The 23,125-nt window shown below is 39.4% G+C and overlaps 1 protein-coding gene across 3 annotated transcripts; it reads right to left on the minus strand.

Annotated features, from left to right (window-relative positions):
- On the minus strand, positions 1–21,600 carry LOC145978051 (uncharacterized). 3 transcript variants are annotated; one of them, XM_083110457.1, is made up of 4 exons: positions 21,529–21,600; positions 9,420–9,618; positions 7,991–8,133; positions 1–4,679 (listed from the first exon to the last, which is right to left on the minus strand). In XM_083110457.1, the coding sequence occupies exons 2-4, from the start codon at positions 9,613–9,615 to the stop codon at positions 4,194–4,196; spliced, it is 825 nt and encodes a 274-aa protein (XP_082966583.1). In that variant the 5' UTR covers positions 9,616–9,618; positions 21,529–21,600; the 3' UTR covers positions 1–4,193. The 3 variants fall into 3 exon arrangements, with proteins under 3 accessions (XP_082966583.1, XP_082966582.1, XP_082966580.1); XM_083110456.1 differs by having other exon boundaries at positions 21,483–21,535; XM_083110454.1 differs by lacking the exon at positions 21,529–21,600 and adding an exon at positions 21,370–21,513.
- Between the last annotated feature and the right edge of the window lie 1,525 nt (positions 21,601–23,125).

The raw sequence follows: 23,125 nt of genomic DNA on the forward strand, positions 1-23,125 counted from the left end.
GAAATTTCCCGGGTGGGAAATTTTTACTTAATGTAATGGGATGACGTAAAGCGGGACTCACAAATGACAGATTCACGTCATCACCGTTACAGACTATACCTGGACTCGTCAGTGAAGAGTACCCGAGACCATTCTTCCATTGTCCATGTCCTGTGTTCTCTACACCAGTTGTCATGGGCTACTCCGTGACCATGTGACAGTGGAATGCAAATTGCAGATCTCCGGGTGAATAAACTGTGCCTGTTGAGTCGTCTGTACACAGTGTGTCTGGAAACAACTGTTCCAGTGGCAGCTGCAAGGTCTCGAGCAAGGCCCCCGGCAGTACTCCGTCTGTGTCTCTGGGAACTTACGGTGAGATACCTGTCTTCTCGTGGTGTTGCACACTGTGGACGTCCACTGCTGTAGCACCGAGACACGTTTCCAGTCTGTTGGAATCATTGCCATAATCGTGAGATGACACTTTGTGGCACATGAAGCACCTGTGATGCGACCTGCTGTCTTTGGCCCGCCTCTAGCCACCCAAGTATCCTTCCCCTCATTACATCATCAATATGTGTTCTTTGAGCCATTTCACACACACACCATTAGCACAACTGCACACTTCCTATAGGCACTGTACTCTGGTCAGCAGTTTCGCTCCTGTGAGTCATTTGTCTGCTTACAGTGCCACCACACACTGGATCAAGGTCATAGTCAACACAGGGTCTTTGGTACAGTACCCGGACATCATTTCAAGCTGCACCTCAAATATTTCTTTGTACAAGATTCAGATTATCCTTAATTTATGAGCATGAGTGTAGAATAATTCTACAATGCAAGCAACACATACATAAAGAAGGGCAAAATATAGGACACCTTTTGAAAACTCCAACAATTAACTACATGTGATTGCACATTTCATGTTCCCTTCAGAACCAAAATGTGTATATTGTAGGACAAAATGGAACAAAGAAAAAAAAAGAAAAGAAGTGGAATTGAATATAGTGGAATAAATGAACACATAGTGCTTTTTTCTGCATTACATAAGCCTGTTTGCAATGGGCATGGGTATCAGGATGGAGGTAGGGGATGCCTATGACCAGAGGTAGAAAAATACAGAGCAACTGGTTGCCATGATGCCTGAACATTCAAATTCAGTTCTAAACAAAATATATATTCTAAATATGTAGAGTTCACTTATGGAAATGTCCATTAACTTTTTTTAAAAAATAATAACGAGTACAGTATGTGTTTTTTAATGTCTTGTCTTTGTGTTTTCTATACTGCTGGACAAAAAAAACCAGACACTTGCATTTTTTGTGATAACGCAATGGGTCGATAAAAGCTCTGGTACAAGGGCTAACTAAATGTTGCAGAAACTGAATTAAGTACGAATGCATAAACAAAGTCCGAGCCTATGAATGGTGCATATGGTACTACATGATCTGCCGAACATTCTGTAATATACCTGCGAGCTGTTATTGCAATTCAGATGTCAAATATTAAAGTGTCCGGTTTTCATTGTCCAGCAGTATATATCATGTGTATAATAAACATGCTATTAAAAATTCCTGCAATGTTGTTAGCCGACTGTTAAAATCTGCAGTGCTATGGCAGGGAAGGCCACTCTGGGGCAAGGATTAATTACTTTTAAACCAATCTTGTGTTAAATAATAAATGTTTTACTATCATATTTCATAATGTGTAGCATTATCTTTGATGGATTCATGGCTTTCTTATAATAATAATAAAAGCAAGCTTGCTCCTGAGAAAAGGTTTTTCTTATTGATTGAGTTGGTGTTTTAAGTCCACTTTACGCACAGTAAGGCTAATCGGGACTGAACCTACAGTTTAAAGTGCGATCCGAACCACTATGTGCCTCCACCAGGAATCAAACCCGGGACAATGCTACGACTGCACCATCAGGGAGGCCCTCATGAGAAAAGGAGCTGGTGCCTGAATTATTTTAAGTTTTTTCTACCCCTGCCAATGACATTCCGGAAAAATAAATGTTTGACAAAAATTATAAATTTCATACATATAATTTCATCTTATCTTTGTAACAATTACCATAGGAGACTGATAATTAGAACAATGGTTTATATCTGTTAAGAATGGTAGTATTTACCCTGACCCCTGTGGCAGAGTGGTCAACATAATGCACCACAAGGCTAGAGTTCCCATGTAAAGCTTGAATGTATTGTTGTGTTTGTTCCATAAATCATTTTGTCAGTTCATCATTCATCCTCACTGTGGTGATTAACGCACGACGCAGAAAAGTAACATCAAATAACCAAAAGAGAAAGATCAAGCAGTGCATACTGTGACCAAGAGAATACCTTACTTGCCACTCTGGAAAATAATGCAAAGTTAATCACTAGGGAGCGGAAGTTGATGACCTAAAAAATATAGTTATATGACCTATAGAATGTCCTAAAAAATGGAAAAAATGACGTACAAAATGACCAATAAATTTGTTAGATTCAGGTTAAAAATTGAAATGAAAATTAAATTAAACAAAATGCAATCTTGCTTTAAAAAAAAGGCACCAAATGATACCACATGCACGTTCAATTAAAATATGCAACGAGGATTTCCAATGGAAACAGGGTCTGGCCAGGGTATTTCCAGCCTCTTCTTATCTGATCTTATATCTGAGTTTGCCCCAGACGGGCACCTGGTGGTTTCCCCAGACACAACAAAAACTGTCACCAGTTCAGTTTTCTTTTGCTCGTAAATTGCAATCCTGCGAGATATAGCCAATTATGTTCACATTGGTGAAAATACTCATTACCAAGATGAAAGAAGTGACAAGATATGATGAGACAATACACCGAATATTACGAAAAATGCCGAAAATCTGGGAAAATGACCTAAAACCTGACAATTGGCAAAAAATGCACATTCAAATTAACTTTTTTGGGTTCTAGACGAAGTGTAATATTGTGTATATTTAATGGGTATCGTGTCCGAGATGTCAGAAAAAAGATGACATTTCATCAACTTCCACTCCCTATTAATCACATTACTTGAAAATGCTCTGATAATTTCATACATGAATTTGCCTTCCCTTGTGTATCAGCATGGGTAAAAAAGCACTATTGAAACAGACGAATGACCTCCGGGACCTCTGCCACAGAAACTGGAACAATGTAAAATAGGTCCAAGTTGAAATGTTCATTACAATAAAAATTAATATGTACCATAAAAACAATAAAAGTCACTTACATAACTTATTTATATCTCGTGATATCTTAAGAATTCCAGTCTCACTGGATCTGAGAGGATGAAACCTGACGCGACAAGCCACAAAGCGACATGAAGCAACGCAACACGATGAGTCACAAAGCAACATGATGAGCCATTTTGTTAGTTAGCTTAAATCTGATAGCAGATTTCGTCCATGTACGCAATAGGTGTAGGTCTGTCTTTTACAATTAGGAAGCAGGTTAACGGTACATATCAGTTTACACTTCAATCAATGTAGGCTATATGTAGAATTGATGTATAATTTTATATGTTGTGAATCGAATCAGTTTGTATTACCTTAAATGTATTGCTTATGTTACTAACATGACTTTTGTACTTTGAACTTCACAAATGGCGTATTCTCCCATATCTGGCTTACCTCCAGGAAACCAACTTTTTAAATATATTGCCGTAAAATTCGAAGCTGTCGGACTTCTGTTATTGTTTTATTGCTATGTAATAGAAATCCATGTAATCAGCAGTAGCAATCATCTATGTTCACAAATTCTTAAATGTTGTACCTCGCACAGGTTGAAGACAAACATTTTATGCACCAACATTAATCTAGTTATCCACATTTCTGTATCTGTGATCTCCTGTGTCAGAATACAATCATGTTTAACTTGCAATGAAATAAAAATATGGCCACCATGATACTGTCCCCCAGCTCGGAAATTTTTGCTTGAAGTTTCCGGTCTGTAATTAGATGTCTGTGACTGAATTGAATGGATTCACACATGCTCAGATCGTTTTGTCCCTAGACATTCACTGTTTTGTCACAAACCGTTGCAACATGACTCTAGGTGACTTGAGTCAAATGTTTCGTCCGATGTGCCGTGGCCCATAAGAGCCCCATGTCGGTTTGCAACAAAAATGACTCATCATGTCGCATCGTGTCGGATCCAGTGTGCAGCTGACCTTAACATTCACACACACACTCCCCATCATATTGAGCACCGTTGCTATCACTTTTTCAGTAGTTCCGACAAAAGTTGCAATTTCTTCTGTTCCATTTCCATCTTCTTCCTATGCCTTTCTTCTCGTCTCCGCTCTTTCTCTTCATACCTCTGTTCCCGTTCCTCTTCCCACAGTTTCTCTCTTTGCTCCTTCCTCGTGAAATAATCGTACACGAATGCGGTCAACTGGCCACGCTTTTTATTAGTTGATGCACTGTAAGTCTGTAATAACTCCTGAATTATGTCAGAGTCTGGCTGTTGTTGCGTTTCGGTCATTGTACCTGATTCGATAATTACTGTCTCACTTTCCGGAATCTGGATGTTGGATCCCAAAATCTGAGATCCCGTATTGGGCTTGTCACCAATTAGTTCGTACAGAACGTCAAAAAACTGAAACCTCATGGCACATGATCCTGTCTTCTTTATATTATCCAGCACGCTTCTGTAAGTTTTTAGGAGATTCTTCCATTTGTTGAGGCATTGCATGGTTGTTACCTATGAAAAAAAAGGGGGAAAACATTAAACTACATTTATTTTGTATTTATTATATTTAGAGCACAGTTTTTATGTAATTACCATATTTGCTGGTGTATAAGATGTATGGGGAGGGGGGTTGTACTCGACGAAGTGTATTATTGAAGGAAAAAATCTAATGTTGATGCTGTCTACAGCGGAGATTTAAATTGTGGAATTTTGCGTGGCATGAGAAAAAAATTATGCAAATCCACGGAGTGGAGTCGGCAATGTCCACCATGTAGCATGACGTCAGTTTAGGTATGGAATCTAGTCACGCCAGGATGTAGCTCAGTTAAATAAAGTTGAGATTTCAATTTGGGTCTCGCTGGACCACCTCTACCCTGAATAGTGTGGATGAAGGATATGGGAGCCTTAGTCTGTTGAATGCTACTTGCCGCTTGATCGATGATTGGCCATCGGCTTTGGGTGTCAGCGGTGGTTGGATGGAGATGCTGGAGAGACCGCTGGCCTACATGTTGACGACGATAGGAGGCAGCTTGTTGCTGGAGCGCTACTTTTCTGGACTCGGGCTGGCTTCTTGACTTCTGTAGTCCGGACTGCTACAGTCATACTGCACGCTTGTTGCAGCCTCGTGATGTTGCAATCTCTGGGAGTGGTCTCATTAATCAGCGTCGATTGTGTCAAACATGTTGTGGTCTCGATTTACCATCTCCAGGGGTTTTTATCCAACAGAATTTCATCATGACGTGGTGAACTTTACACCTCCAGCTGTTCACTTGGCATACACCCTGGTGTTGGTGGAAAGTTACAGTGTAGGTGCACTCACCGCTACTAAGGGCCGTTGCCTTGTTGACTGTGCAGAACCGAGTGGAAATTTCTTATTACTCGGCTCTGCATCTGGTAGAAGTTGGGGTGAATGAGCGTTCAACCCGCAAGCTTCAGAAAATTTAACAAATGGAGATTTCGATATTAATGCTCCCAATTCCTTTATCAGTTTATTTATTTACAATCGCAGTGGTTCAGTTGGCAGGGCATAAGTTTAATTTCCAGAGTGGATGATTTTAGGTGGAAATTTTTCTCAAAGTCCATGCATGGAACAGCCCTGGGGTTCACTCAGCCTCTTAAGAAATGGGGGGATGGGAGGGCATGGTGCTGATCACATCTCTAATGTGTGGGACGTCCTACCTCCACATCTACCCACCCATATGCCTTCACAGTATGTTGCAACAAGTAGAATGTAGCTATACCTTTACATATTTATTATTACAGCTTTTTTTTTTTGCAGGTAATACATTAACTCTTATGTGACATGTTACATAGCATTCATGAGACAACCATATCTAACAAGGTTACGGTTGAAATACAGTACTAAATTTTGAAACTCCAATACATTTATTTTTATTTAAAATCACTATAAATATGTAGAATTGACTGAAATGGATAAAAGTATATCAGATAAAAGTTAATATGAGATTCACATTAGTGTAATTTATAGACATTCGAAGTTTCTATGGGACAAAATATGCTAGAATAAAATAGGTAATTCCACAAACATACATGCAAATATACTTTCATGATTACTTCAGAATTTCAAGCAAATTTGAACAAAACAATGTCCTTAATCATGCAAGAACTATTTTAGATAGTAACTAATGGAATCAACGCTGAGGACATGGCTGCTTAAAATAATATTAACACTTCAGTGGAGCACAATAGTGATCTGTGTGACTATTGACAAAAGCGTTTTCCAGACAACTATCATTTTCATATATACAAGGGGTAGTCATAAAGTTTTAATTATCACCTCGAAAAAATAAAGTTATGTAATTAATTTTTTGTGTGTTTGCAGGTACATGTCTGCAGTCCTGGTACACATTGAAATCCCCGCGCCACAGTACCGTAGCATGCCGCTAGAGGAGCCAAAACAAAATGGCGCAGCCCATTGATAAAGTGGAGTATCGTGCGGTAATTCGTCTTCTGCATTTGAAGGGAAACAACGCTGCAACAATCCATACTGAGTTGGTGGAAATGTACGGCTGCAATGCACCATCATATGACACAGTGGTTAGGTGGCGCAGACACTTCTAGTGTGGTCAAACAAGTCTGAATGACTAACAACGAAGTGGCAGACCATCTCTCCGTAAAGAATCAGGAATCGCAAGAGAAGTGGAGGCCCTGGTGCTCGAAGACCAGCGTATCACAATCGAGGCGATAGTGGAAAAAGTGAAAATCAGTCATGGATCAGTTTTCAAGATCTTGCATGACATTTTGAACATGACAAAGGTTGCCACCCGCTGGGTCCCGCGACTGCTCACACCTATTCAAAAAGCCCGCCAAACCAAGGCAGCAGCGGAAATGTTGCAGCTGTGTCAGGCCAATCCAGATGACTTCTTTACCCGCCTAATCACCATAGACGAGTGCTGGGTGTATCACTATGACCCTGAGACAAAGGAGCAAAGCAAGCAATGGAAACATGTGGATTCACCACCACCGAAAAAGGCGAAGACCCAACCATCATCAGGCAAGGTGATGGTGAGTGTTTTTTGGGACTGCCATGGTGTGGTGCTAACAGATTATGCTCGTAAGGGGCAAACCATCACAGGAGCATTCTACCGAAATCTCCTGACGAGGTTACGGGAGGCTGTCAAGACGAAGTGTCGCGGGAAGCTGTCCAAGGGGGTCTTTTTGCTCCACGACAACACCCCAGCTCATTCTGCACAGGACACAGTCACACATGCTGCTTCTTTGGGCTATCAAATTTTGCCTCACCCATGTATTCTCCTGACATGGCACCCAGTAACTTCTTCCTCTTTCCTCGGATGAAGAAACCATTGGGTGGTAGGCATTTCCAGAATGACGACGAGGTGATTTTCGAAGTGGAACGTTTCCTGAACAGCCAAAATGCAGACTTCTACAACCAAGGTCTCTGCCAAGTCATTCATCTTTGGAAAAAATGTGTCGCATTGAAGGGTGAACATGTAGAGAAGGACTAACACCATCACCAAGTTTCATGGTCGCAGCTTGATTTTTTCGAGGTGATAATTAAAACTTTATGACTACCCCTCGTATAAGTACATAAATACGGAGAAACTAGTACTCACTTTTATCCGCGAAGCTGTTTTTTCTATTTCGATTAATTAATACTACCACATCTCTCTTTTCCCAATTATGAATGTAAGTACATGTTTCTAAAAATCTGTTATAAATGTATGAAGTTGATGTGTCCAAACCACAAGAAAAACCTGTTTGCTAAGTGAACCAGAATACTTTAAACAGACATTCTTGCTATAAAACTGGATAAATTTTGACAAATAATGGGTACTGCATACCTGAATTCCTTGACCAGCTAATTCCATTGCAATGCTACTCCATACACGGGTCCTCTTTCTAGTATTAGCAAAATCCTTCAAATGATTCTTGTAGCTGTTGATCAGGGCAATGGTTTCGTTGTATGCCCAGATCTTTGTTGCATCTGTTAATAAGAAAAATAATGATGTAGAGTATTTCATATTTTTCTCAAAGAAAATATAACAAATCAAACAGAGAATATGTTTCAGATGTGCATGCATTTCCACATTAACTTCTACTAACTGGAATAAATATGATGAATTTATAGACTACATCATTTCAAGTGTCCACGCAAACTCTATATGATTTATGTGTGAGGGGATGTTTCCCTACCCTTGACTTTTGTACCCCCTGGAGAATGTGAAATATTTTGCATGGTTTATGAAGATTTTTGTTGTTCTTGAACGTTTTCAGTTGATTTTAGCTGTCAGAAATGTGTTCTTGTGTGAAGTAAAGTATGTCTGTCACCTTAGCGTGTTACTTTACCGTGTAGCAGAACAGCCCGAAGGCTTTGCGCAAGTGAATATAGCACCCAAAACGACTTTCCACAACAGCAGCTATAATTTTACGTAGTTAGGTTAGGATTGGTACTGATAGTTATTTTCGACGTGTTCTTTCGCTAGTTTAGTGTGCATAGAAACAGTTTTTACTAACAAAAAGCTGCGAAAATACTCTGAAATTGCAGGTTTAAACTTACGTGGGCCATTCTTTGGCATCAAATATCTCCGTTCTTTTCTAAAGCTGGAACCACTTTTATATTACGTAAAACATTGAAATCTGTTGATTAAAAGAAAATTTGTCGTAATCCTCGAGGGGGTACAGTGGGTAAACAGCCCACTCTCTTTTGTTGTTGTAGATGATGTTTTGTAAAAATGATATATTTTATAACCAAACAACATTAAATTCCCCTGCCAAAATTAGGGCTCTGACTACCAAAAACAAATGTACGTAGACCCTCCATTTCGAAAATCCTGGGCACGCCACTATCTGTCAAACCTTGGAACTAACAGTGTGCGGAGCTCATAACATTCAACATAGTCAGAAACCAACACAACTTTCTTGGTTAACCTTATAATAAAAATAAAATATGTGGCTGTGGTAGCTCAGTCGGTAACGCATCTGATTACCATGCTCAAGGTCCCGGGTTCGATCCCCGGCCGGTTCAAATCCGGGAACTTTTCTGACGTTGGAAGCAGCCCCGGCGTCCACCCATCGTCGAATAACATGGGTACCTGGGGGAAACCCTGGGGGGTAAAGGCAGTCAGGGGCGTGATACTGATCACATCACCCCCACTCATGACCGGATCAAGAAAGTGTGGGGCGTTACCCCCACACCCCCTACACGCCTTCATGGCGTGGTGCTAAGCACAGGGGAGCACTTTATCTTTTTTTAATCATTACAGAACTTACCTACTTCAGCTAATTGTGTAGTTACCACATCCTGCACTATGGTGTTTTCTGCACCACCTGCAACATTAGGCATTATTTTGATTGAACCATCAGGAAATACTTCCAGCTGTGTGCTGTTTACAAAGCAATTGTGAAGTTTCACACTATCCCAATCTTCGCCCAAAGTTGCACTGCAAACTGTGCACGTGAACTGCATTCCCTGTAACAAAAGTGCTTACATTGTAATTCTGGATAAAACATTCAACATAATATAATGGGTCAAGGTTGGGTTTCCCAACACTTCTGGAATGGCTGGGACTCTCTCAGAATCGAACTCTCTCTCCCTGTTAAACTTTATTATATCCTGGAATGATGAAGTTTAGTATTAGAGTACTGTGATGAAGACTTTTCGCTCTAGCTCTCAATAGTTCACATGGGCAAAGCTAGATCACATATAAAATTCTTAGGTCTTCTGCTTGAGCGAAAAAGCTGGAACGAGCAGAATACACTCAAACTCTCAAAGTCTATTAGTACACGTATTTCCATCATTTGTCTGCGGTAGTGGACCCTCAAATATTGATTGTGAAGTTAAAGGCATAGTGAAATTGAAAATTAAGTGAAAATAGTCATCAACTCCATGATAGAATGAAGTTTTATGTCACTTATAATGCACAGTGATATGTGATAAAATAGATGATTATGGGCTGAAACTACCTATGCTGACATGTTATGTTCTTACGATTATTGTGACATCAAAATGATGTTCGATTTAATGTTATAACTGCATTGTATTATTACGCAGAATATGATTATCCTTCGGTAAGTGAATAATGATGTACACGCACTGTGATAAGATATTTTTAATTGCTTAGGCAGGTGTGTCAGCATATGTATCCATTTTTACGTTTCAGTCTGTAGATATTGCATACTTTCATATACATATATTGTGTGGTGTTACATAATAATATACGGAATTATGATTTTTAGAATTGTAATTGCATAGAGTGGTTTCCATCGATGTATGGGTTTTAGGCTGACAGTGCTGCTTTAGGCTCTAAAATATGGGATGTTTCCAATCATTATACTGGGTGGGCCATAAGTCAGTTGGGAGCGAATGTAGAATATAGAGAATGTCTCTAATTTCGTTAATATTTGGTACACTAATTAAATTTGGCCTTCTAATCACGAATCTGTTGTTAAAATGCCGCGGACACGTCTGGAAATGGTGAAAAAAGCTGATGTAAGTTGAATTTCTTTTTAATAAAAAAACTTTTTCGCATTGCTTTACGAACAAAATTTTAACTATGCTTGCCTAACCTAACCTTGCCGGAAATGGTTTGTGGGGCTATCTGTGAATGGTTTTTGGGGCTATCCGTCAATGGTTTGTGGGGCTACCCGTGCATAGTTCGTGGGGCTACCCATGAATTTTTACACGCGTCCGCGGCATTTTAACAACAGATTCGTGATTAGAAGGCCAAATTTAGTTAGTATAGCAAATATTAACGTAATTAGAGACATTCTCTATATTCTTCATTCATACCATCAGTTGTCACTACCCAGCATTCTTATATTGGGTAATATGCACTAGTCAAGTTCACAACTGACTTCCACTACGCTAGGCAAAATAAAGTATAACGATTGCTAGTGACAACTGACTTATGGCCCACCCGGTACTTTGAGTGTTCTACGTTTGAGCGTAGGAGACTCGAACAAGTTTGAGCAAGCGAAAGCGGTCCCATGCAGCACTCTGATTTATATATTTTTATTATTATCTTTTTCTTTTGGTATGCATTTACAAGAGGTGCAGAAATCGAAAACAAAGATGTTGTTGGGTCAAACTCCCTCCACCCAATTTTGCTTCATTATAGGCCGGTTGTATAAACATCACTAACTGGAGATCAGATTTGACCTACAATCCATGAGTGAACTAAGTTCAAGCTTCTATCATGTTGCATAAAGCAAAGTGTCGATTTGTCGATCTTAGATCAAATCCTGATCTTGGGTCAAAGAAATACATTTGGCAACGTGGCAAATCCAGACATGTCGCTAGTGTGCCTGTGATGTTGCCAATTGTCCAACACTGAACAGCAAACATTTTAAAGTCGGTTTTGGAAAATGTATGTATTAAATATTTGAATAAAGAATAAATCTGAGGTGCTGGACGTAGTAAATATTCGAACATTTTGCAAATTTTGTAAAATCACGTAAATTGGATACTAAGCGGCCATTTATTGCTTGTGCGAGTTCCACGTGGATGATTTATCATTGACAACGAAAGCAACTATCGGTTCTCGGTTGCAAAGGGGAGAAAAAATGCTTGCATAAATAGAATTTTTTAAAAAAATCTGTATTTCTTTTTAATGCTAAAAAGAGAGATAACAACTTTCTTATACTCGGATTTGGAGCTATTGTTCATGTAATGAGATTTTTATTATATTTATTTTGTGATTACACGATAACGTGTTACAGGTGGACCATTAGTTCCTGTAAGTAGTATACGGAATTTTCCTTGCACTTAATTGAATAACCTACGTTGTGACATGTAAAATGTGTTTGCGTTTTCCCATGAAACAACAATCGCGTTTGTCCTCTCGGATGTAAATTATGCCCAAAACAAATAATATTCGAAATAAAATATGTGTTATTTATATATCGAGAGGAGAGAAAGCTTTACCAACTAAAATGCAACATGCTCGGTTCATAAAGCAGTAGATATATACACTACAGCCAAAGTTATATGCTCTGTTCCATTCTGCGGACAAAATGGAATTGCAATAACACTTTGCTGGATGCAGTAAAGCAAAATGGTAATATTTTTATATTCCCTCTTCATTCCAACGCAAGTTTTACAATGATATCAACAAGAAAACTTAAGCGGGTCATATTTTTTTCTGTTTGTATCATCACTCGATTGTTCTCAAATTACTTTTCTCTGATCGAGCAATTAAACAATGTTACAATATGCTCTTGCAGTTATTTAAGGCAAATTTCAAGAAAAAAATACATGGTATTTGAAACAGTAAATAACAATGACACACGATATATGGAAAGAAAGAAAAATGGAAGAAATATTTATCATTGTTCACCTCGTTGTGCATGCTTCTTCTTTATTATTATGGAAACAGGATTTTATGAATTGATTCTCCCGTTTTGCCACATACGTTCACTTGCAACACATTTTACAAGCAAATATTCGTTAGTACAGCCATGTTACAACAGCTGAACTACGGTCAATGTCTGCTGATCGGAGAAAAATCGCGGGTCAACTTTGATCGCAGATCGCAGGGACTTAATCTCAGTTCAACTTTTATACAACACAAAATCAGAGTTCAGCGTGACTGCAGATCAATTTTACTGGCTAATCGAGGATCAACTGTTTTATACAATCGGGCCTATGTAAATATAGTTTGTATGTGTGTGTGTGATTTGGTGTTTTAAGTCCACTTTATGCACAGTAAGGCTAATCGGGACAGGACCTACAGTTTAAAGTGGGATCCGAACCACCATGTACCTCCACCGGGTTTCGAACCCAGGACCCCTTGATTTCAAGAAATATAGTTTGTAGTATGTTACAGTGGAATTAAGTGTTTTCATGCTAATTTTTAAATTTATGGTACATATAAATTGATGGCTTTAAATTTTGAAGAACATGACATTAATAACTGTATTAAATCAAATATTGTTTGATTTAATTGTAACCCTATTACAATAATAATAATATTGTTTTGTTTACTTACAAATTGTGGTTGTGATTGATAGCTTGTTTGATCAAGTTAATTGGATTTTGTATTTACTGTAGCAAATCCAGAAACAAATAACAGCTGGTATTCAGCACATACTAGGGTATGACTGAAGATGACCGGACCCCTCTCAGATTTTCTTCATATTTGGCATACTTACTAATTGAGGCCTGCTAATGACGAATCTGAAGTTAAAATTTGTCGGAAACGTCTATAAATTGCAAAATAATTGTGAACAATTGACGCTAGCCCCACAAACCATTGACGTGTGGTTAGGTTAGGCAAACATAGTTAAAATTTCGTGTCGTGGTAGTATCAGGGGATAGCTCTTTGATTACTTTTAACGAGATAAATTTTTCCAGGGTGGGGGTGTTGGCCCCACGCCCAACCCCCAACCTGGGGGACCAGGATTTTCTTTCAGGGTTTACTCCCTTAGCCTTTGGGTCAACACCCTTTCCTCAAGGCAGAGGATTTTTGGTTCTTCCGCCTCCTTCGCCGTTGAGATGTTTATGCATCTTCATCCGTCGTCAGAGCCGTTAACCGATAGAATATAATAAAGAAATTCATATGTGTTTCATAGATTTGGAAAAGGCATTTGACAGGGTACCTTGGATTAAATTATGGGAAGTGCTGCAAAGAAGAAAAGTGAATGATAACCTGATCGCTAGCATACAGAGCTTTTACAATAACTGTTGTAACTACATCCGTACAAGTAACATAAAATCTGATGAATTTTATACATCAACTGGAGTAAGACAAGGCTGCATTTTAAGTCCACTTCTGTTCATAATTTTAATTGATGAAATTACAAAAACTTGCAAAAGAAAGATTAAACCCTTTACTGTTGGGAATTGGCTCATGAGACCTGTACAAATATCAGAACTAGCTTTTGCAGACGATCTAGTTTTATTTGCTAAAACTGAAAAGGACTTACAATATAATTTAGATGTATGGAACAGAGAACTACAAAAGGTAAATATGAGAATTAACACCAGTAAAACAAAAACAATGATAATAAGTAGAGAACATAGAACTCATACCATTAAGATAGAAGGCGAGAGCTTGGAACAAGTAACAAAGTTCAAGTATTTAGGGTCTATAAGTGGCCGCGGTGGCTCAGTCGGTAACGCGTCTGACTACCATTCTAAAGGTCCCGGGTTCGATCCCCGGCCGGTTCAAATCCGGGAACTTTTCTAACGGTGGAAGTGGCCCCGGCGCCTACCCAGCGTCGAATAACATGGGTACCTGGGGGAAACCCTGGGGGGTAAAGGCGGTCAGGGGCGTGATGCTGATCACATCACCCCCACTCACGACCGGATCAAGAAAGTGTGGGGCGTTACCCCCACACCCCCTATACGCCTTCATGGCGTGGTGCTAAGCACAGGGGAACACTTTACCTTTTTTTTTTTTTAGGGTCTATAATAAGCAGCAGTGGGAAAATAGATGAAGAAGTAAATAATAGAATTGCTGCAGCAGGAAGATTATATCATGCTCTAAATAGAAACTTCATAAATAAAAAGGAAATTACGAAGAAAACAAAGTTGACAGTTTACAAAACAACGTATGCACCTACACTAATTTATGGGTGTGAATCATGGCCACTAACAACTAATTATTCTAGCAAACTTGAAGCAACTGAAATGAGATACCTAAGAAGAATAGAAGGAAAAACAAAACGAGATAGAGTAAGGAATCACACAATTCGAATGAGCCTTAAGACCCAACCTTTACAACAACAAATAGAAGCGTCGCAGTTGAGGTGGTTTGGTCATGTCCACAGAATGAGTGAAGAAAGGATACCTAAAAAGATATGGCAAGCTAAAGTAGATGGAAAGAGACCAAAGGGAAGACCAAGCAGACCTGGGACGGCTGGATGGAAGAAGTTTTGAGGAGAAGAGGATTGGATACCAACAGGGCAAAAATGTTAGCCAGGGACCGAGAAGGATGGAGAGCTCTTTGCAAAACCTCTACACCTGACGGTAGAAGAGGATCGACTAAGTGAAGTGAAGTGGTAGTATCAGGATCTAGAAATTGCAAAATAATTGCGAACCATTGACTTGTAGTTAGGTTAGTTTTGGTTAGGTTGGGCAAACATAATTAAAATTTGGTGTCGTGGTAGTATCAGGAATAATATATATTTGCTTGTGAAACAAAAAAAAAATTCACGAAAATAGACGGTTTCCATTCCAAAAACTAACGCTTTATTTTCGCTTATTTTGCAATTTCTAGACGTTTCCCACAACTTTTAACTTCAAATTCGTGATTAGGAGGCCTCAATTGGTGGCCGCGGTGGCTCAGTCGGTAACGCGTATGACTACCATGCTCAGGGTTCGATCCTCGGCCGGTTCAAATCCGGGAACTTTTCTAACATTGGAAGCGGCCCCAGTGCCCACCCAGCGTCGAATGACATGGGTACCTGGGGGAAACCCTGGGGGGTAAAGGTGGTCAGGGGCGTGATGCAGATCATATCACCCCCACTCATGACCGGATCAAGAAAGTGTGGGGCGTTACCCCCACACCCCCTATACGCCTTCATGGCATGGTGCTGAGAACAGGGGAGCACTTTACTTTTTTTTTCAATTAGTGAGTATGCCAAATGAAGAAAATCGGAGAGGGGCCGGTCATCTTCAGTCGTTCCCATACTAGTTTTCAAGAACATTTCAATATAAAGGAATTGAATATGCATGCCTATTATGTGGTAGAAACAAGTACAGGGAGGTTATTGCAGCATGCCACCGCAATAGCGTCGGCCGCTTGCCGGCCCAGTCAAGCAACAGGTGCCGGCAAATTGCGTAACAGATAGCCCGTTACACAAACCGCTTGTTTTGTAATGTTTCCACTTTTCACAATTATAGTTACAATTACAACTTAAATAAGCACGTACCTTGCCGCAAGGATGCTGGAAAAGGTGTCCTCTAAAATACAAATATTTCTGGCACTTTATTTCTGCCCATATCGCTTCTGACAGCAATGACTCATCCAACATAAAGGATTCAATTTTTCATTCTTGTCTTGCCTTCGAATAAACAAAACCGTGACTCTTATTTTGCAGATAACACAAGATTAATCCTTTTGAACACTAGAGTCAGTGGCGTGCCCAAGATTTTCGAGGGGGGAGGTTACGTATACATTATTATGCAAAACGAAAGCGCAGATAAACGAATTATTTAACAGTGTCACTTAATTTTAACGTGTGAATATTTTTGAAGTAAAGTAGCGATCATACACTGTGTGCGTTTTTCTTTCTGAGAGCGCCATTTGAAATAAGCACTTTTCCCCTTTTGCTACTATGGGATAAACTGAATATAAAAGGCTATAACTGCTCAACAACTGCATCTTTTTAAGAAATTTAAATTCTAAATGTAAGAATGAACAAAAAGCAACATTTTATGTAAATTCCGACAATTGTGAGTCCAGGGGGAAACGGGGGCCAAATCCCAAAGTTCTATTTTCCCCGTAATTACGCAAAATTTCTGAACGTCGTAATTTCCATATTTTTTTTTTTTTCAAAGTTGCGGCAGGAGCATTACATATCCTCATAGAGTAGTCTTTTGTTGTGCTTCCCTCAAAATTTGGTCCATCCAGTGTCTATAGAGCCGACGCTAGAAGCGAAATTCCTCAGATGTCGCAAGAGCGTCAGCGGCTTATCGGAGTAGTGGTAAGCCGCGAGAAGCCTCTCGATACTACGCGAATGCGACAGCTGTCGGCTACCAGTTGTTTAGACGTGTTCACTTCGGTTTGCGTTTATCAGTACTCGTGTTGTTTATACTGTGTTATTGAGTTGGTGTGCTAAAGTGCTAGTGCTTTATCGTGTGTTATTTGTTATTCATTCATTAGTTATGCCGCCAAACAAATATAGTCTTGAACAAAGAGTTTTTATGTACGATACTTACGTGAAAACGAACTCTTGCAGAAAAGTAGTCAGGCGATTCGCAAGAAAATTTCCTGGCAATCCTGTTCCGGACAGACATACTGTTTACAACCTCGTTAAAAGATTACGAGAGACAGGATCTCTTGAACCTAAGAAACGTGTTTCCAGACGACGTGTTCTTACGGAAGAAAAGCTAGACGAAATTGGTGAACGACTTGAACATACTCCAAAAAAATCCCTCCGTCGGCTTGCTCAGGAAACAGGCATTTCAAAATCCTCAGCACGAAATGCCACTAAATTACTTAGATTAAAACCCTACAAAATTACAGTGGTTCATGAATTGCAACCGCGCGATCACGCGACTAGAGTTCGATTCTGTAACTGGATGCTGGATAATATTGTTGCTGGCAGAGTAAATCCAGAATTAATCATATTTTCAGACGAAGCTTGGTTCGAATTGAATGGCCGAGTTATTTCACAAAACAATCGCTATTGGAGCGCAGAAAAACCTGACCTTGTGCATGAAGTTCCGCTCCATCCTGCAAAAATTGGTGTGTGGTGTGGTTTGAATGCGCACAGAATAATAGGGCCTATTTTTTATGAAGGTACTATCAATGGTGAAAGGTATCGAAGAGACATACTACAACCTTTTTTTGAACAATTAACGGACATTGAATGCCAGCAGTCATTTTTTCAGCAGGACTCTGCTACTGCTCACACTGCTTATGAATCACTTAATTTTATTGCCGAGATTTTTGAGGACAGAATTATCAGTACTGAGTTGTGGGTGGCCCTCTCGTAGCCCCGATCTTACTCCTTGTGATTATTATTTATGGGGAACATTAAAAAACAAAGTGTATCAGAATAACCCGCGTACAATAGAGGATTTAAAAGAAAATATAAGAAGAGAAATTGCCAGAATCACACCTGAGGAGCTTATGGATGTTCAGAGGAATTTCATACGCAGATGCCGGAAATGTATTGGTGTTGAAGGAGGTCATTTTCAACATCATTTATAACACAGAAGGTTAGTGATCATCATTATTATTAGTTTTAAATATAATTTTACACTTTCGGTTTGCTTTATGCGCCGCGATGCTGTCTTCCCTTTCTGTCAACCGAGGATAAAGTAGAGATGTCTAAGAAAGATTAGATGTCTGAAATAAGGTTGTAATTGTAACTGTAATTGTGAAAAGTGGAAACATTACAAAACAAGCGGTTTCTGTTACGGACTATCTGTTACGCAATTTGGCGGCACCTGATGCATGACAAGGCCTGTAAGCGGCCGACGCTCTCGCGGTGTCTAAGAAAGATTACATGTCAAAAATAAAGTGCCAGAAATATTTGTATTTTAGAGGACACCTTTTCCAGCATCCTTACGACAAGGTACGTGCTTATTTAAGTTGTAATTGTAACTATAATTGTGAAAAGTGGAAACATTACAAAACAAGCGGTTTGTGTAACGGGCTATCTGTTACGCAATTTGCCGGCACCTGTTGCATGACTGGGCCGGCAAGCGGCAGACGCTCTTGCGGTGGCATGCTGCAATAACCTCCCTGTATTATGAATATAATTATTAAATGATTCGGTAACTTTACTATTGGGGTGACAGATTTCTTAGTTTTTTCAGGAGAAAGTACTTATGCAAATCATTTTCTGTAGCGTTTTGGAAGTTTGTGAATGTAGTTTTGATCCATTTTAATGTAAATGAAATGTTGTTTTCTGCACAAATCTCTGTCCAACACGCTGTTTCTGCTGCTGCCATTTGCTTTCTGCACGAGAGCACAATGTTCCGTTTTAGATGATGTAAATCCCGTAGTCAGTGTTTCAAACTCGCTGTGTTTTCACTATAACATGACATGTCGAGTATTTTTAATTTTTTTAAAAATTATTGGTAATTATCCGATAAAGGCCCGAACACCTCTCACTCGTTTATTTCGTTAATTTTAGTATTGATACTTACCTATTCTGCATTGCGGAAGATTCTTTAAGGTGAAGTTATGCCTTTTTCCATAAAATAGTGTCAACTTTTCATATTACAAGTCATTATTTGTTTTCCTTGTTCTGCTTGGGTAACAGACACTATGGCGTGCACTCGTCATGGATCATCGCGTGTCGTGCTTATGTTTTGTCTATTTGGAGTGGGTATGCAGTGTTTCAACCTTCTTAACCAAAAAATACCCACTTTCGTGTTCATTATGTCATCACAAACCATTGATGGATAGCCCCACGGACCATTTCTGGCAAGGTTAGGTTAGGTTAGGTAAGCATAGTTAAAAAAAATTCGTAAAAAAAAGGCACGTTTGGAAACACTGGCGAGACTGCATGACTTTCGACGCTCGCGCCATCTGCACGTACATAATGGAAACAACGGCATAATGTTACAGAAAATGAAAGTTCCTTACATAACAAGTGATTATTCCTTGTTCTGCAGCATTCTATGGCGAAGTTTTCAGTTTCCGCGAAAGAAAATACCTCCAGTAGTTTCTCCTGTACATTTGAAGAAACCCGTTCAGGCGATATCGGATATTTACCTAATTTTTTTAACTATGCTTGCCTAACCTTACGGAAAATGGTTTGTGGGGCTAACAAATGGTTTTTGGGACTAACATGAATGGTTTGTGGCGCTAACGTCAATGGTTTGTGAGGCTAACGTCAATGGCTTGCTAGGTATTAGCATAATTTCAAACCCGGGCACGAAAGTAGGTATTTTCCGGTGAACAAGGTAGCAACACTGCATAAATCAACATAACATAACACACTCACAACGCGCGATGAACCAGTACGCTTTCGCCATAATGTATGTTACAGAATCGAAATAACGAGTAACAGTAAGTACTCGTAAATGTAAGAAATAGACATTATTTTCGGTAACGATAGAAGATGGATTTCTTCAAATTTACAGGAGAAAAGACGAGAAAGTACTTACGGAATTGCGTTCTTGAGGACTTTCTGAAGCCGGGGAAATTGTTTTTTCGAATCGTGCAACTTATTTGGCCTGTAAGGTATTTTTCGTCATTCATGCATCTCCGTTGTACGATAGCTCGTGCCACCATTACCGTCGACTACGTGAATCAAATCTTCCGTGCGTTCGATTATGTAACCCCCTGTCAGTGTAGCAACCACGCGGTAGTTTTACAAGATGACGTGTGAGCGGTTGTTTTTTTTTCCACTTTAAGGTAAGACTCTAGTTTACGTCCTTTTCCTAAGCAATACCTGTCATATATCGTTGGAAAGCTTATTTTATAAGGAATTCAACAACGTAAATCCCAAAGCGAGGAAAAATTTCCTGAAGGAGTAAATCGAGAAAAACCGATGTTGTCCGGATATGCGTAATTGAACGTACTGAGGAATTTTTTAGATGATGAAACACATATTTAGGGGTGAAATGAGTGCTAATAGAACCTAGCCTAACAGGCCTAACCTAACTTCGTAGGCATACCTCGACGCCGTGAATTGATAGTGGGGCTATCGTGAACAGAAAGTGTAAAAATAAAAAGGTTCTTACCCAAAGAGATACAGGGTGCCGCACCACGAACGCAAAGAAGCAATCACCATGCAGATAAGGACGTAAGTAGAGTCTAGCCTCAATTTTCGCTTAAAAACCTTTTGTGAATAGTTTGTGTGGCATTTATTGGTTCATAAGTTTGGAAACACTGCACATCAGCTGACGACAGACGTGAGTCAAGATTTGCCCGCCGAATTAGCAACGACCAATAAATGATTATAATGTTAAAAATAACGCTTTTTGCATGAAAAAAAAAGTGATCCCCAGGTTGAAAAATGTTCCGGTATGCATATGAGGTAAGTAGAAATGATTTTTATTTGAAAATAAACGAGTTTAATGTGCCTCCGGCTTATACAACTGGTACCTTATTTTCGTTAGAAATTCATTATTTCACCTAAAGAAATGTTCCGCAATGCAGAATAGTACGTTAGCAATGTAAGATGTGATTTGATTTATTTTACCTCGCCTTTTATGCCACTTTTGGCTAATTTACGAAGATGGGGATGAGTGATGATATGATGAAATTGATGAATGGACACTCACAAATATCCCTGCCCAGGCCAGGATTCGAACCCGGGACCCCTGGCGTCGTAGCGCGATGTGCTAACCACTCCGCCACAGGGGCCGGCAGCAATGTAAGAAAGTGCGAAATAATGATTTATAGGTGTCATCCCTATAGTATAGTAGTACCAATGATTCATTAATTCTAACGTCATCAATAATATATTCTGCTCTTAACAAAAAGTGTAGGTTTCAAGTATGAAACTTTTCTTTGTAGTTAAATAAATGTTACGTCAACAAAACACAGTACCAATGATAATCTATTGTCACAAACCAATGTAACTAAAATACCTCTTGTTGTGTCATCTAATTTACATTTAGGACGAGACTTTTAAGAAAAAGGCACGTAAAAAAAGCTGACAATTTAGGAAAGAATATATACTTCTTTTTTAAAAAAATACTACCTAATACTTTCAAAAATACTACCCGATACGGTTATGGATTGCTCACTTCTGCATTTCTATAAGCGATAATTACTGCCTGAACCTTATGCCTTTTCTGGGGCCTCGCTCCTTATTTTTCGTTTGTAAAATTGCTTCCCGCTAATATAGGCGCATATAATTAAGTTAGGTAGAACATATTTGGTGTTATTGACGTTTCTGTCATGTACTGCGTCGAAGAACGAGGTTTGCGTTCAACAACATCCACATCTGAATCCCTAACACCAAGACAAGGCATAAGATGAAGTTTTCAAACTTCAGGTTCCGATATCACTTGTAGAAATGTCTTGTCCTTAGCATTTATTTCCCTGCCTGAAACAGCTGCCAGCTGCCTAAGCCAAGCGTCAGGTCAACCTTGCAGCAGGTTTTAGCATATGTAGATCCAAACGTGCGCGCAAGAATATAGTTCCACTGAGACGGGTTCTATTCCGACACAACTGCATACTTGCAAGAAAACAGTTATTTAATTTGTAATATACAGACAAAATAATACATTGATTAGCAGGTATGGACTTAATTGGTTGCAATCACTGTGCAGACGAACTTAGAACCGCAGATTCGCCAACTCGAATCTGTATTGCGTTGAAGAGACATTGAAACTTTAGAGCGAGTCGAGCGAGACTGAATGCGTTGCAGAGCGCGTGAAATCGCTGATACCAGTGTTGCACATCCCACTATTTTAACCCTATGTTTATTGTAGAGCGGCGAGAATGGCTGAATCTCCTGTTCAGCGCGCGGTTTTACCCGAATGTTATTTTGGGCTTCATCCGAAAGGAAATGTTCTTCAAAGTCAAGCAAGTTGTTTTAAATGCATAATCCTCCTTGCGGCAACAAGATCAAAGTAAAACAGGGCGTGAGGTGATTTGCCGTCAATGTGCACACGAATTGTATCACGGGTGTTGAATGATTTGCGGTTTGAGTTTAGCAAGAGGAAACGATTGTTTGTTGTTTGACGACAAAAGAATCTCCGCGGTATTAAAATATATCGCAGTGAGAAGAAACATGTTTATTATTTGGACGAGACGTCCTTCAACTCTGTGAGTGGGGGAAGGGGGAATAAACCATGGAAGGATACCACCATGCAAAACCACCGCCAGGGCTGAAGAAACCGACGATGAGGGGAAGGGGGAGGCTTATTGTTTCACCCACTGGCGGCAATGAAAGCTTTGTTGAAGGCGCATATTTACTGTTCCGCGCAAAGAAAGGGAAGGGTGATTATCAGCAACAAATAGACAGACCAAGATTTGAATCCTGGTTTAGTGAAGTGATTCATAAATTGAAACCAGAGTAATAGCGACAGACAATGCACCTGATTGTATATATCACCAATAACAAATCATGCTTTTTTGGTGGTACAACTTGAAGTGCGTGTGTCTTACAGTAACGGATGTATTGCGAACGAAGCAACCAAGTTTTTCATAAATCTATTTCTTTCTAAACCAAAAACAATAATTTGTCATTAAATTCAAGAGGGGCCTATCGTTGTTTACTTTTATCTTTGTTTATTTTTATTTTTGCGTGCTCGAAATATACACACATGCTCTCATGTTTAGAAGTTGTTTCGCTCTTATATTAATGACACATTTATTAAATAATATATGCGCAGA

The sequence above is a fragment of the Lepisma saccharinum genome, chromosome 24, assembly GCF_977018435.1.
Source record: "Lepisma saccharinum chromosome 24, izLepSacc3.1, whole genome shotgun sequence".
Classification (NCBI taxonomy): domain Eukaryota; kingdom Metazoa; phylum Arthropoda; class Insecta; order Zygentoma; family Lepismatidae; genus Lepisma; species Lepisma saccharinum.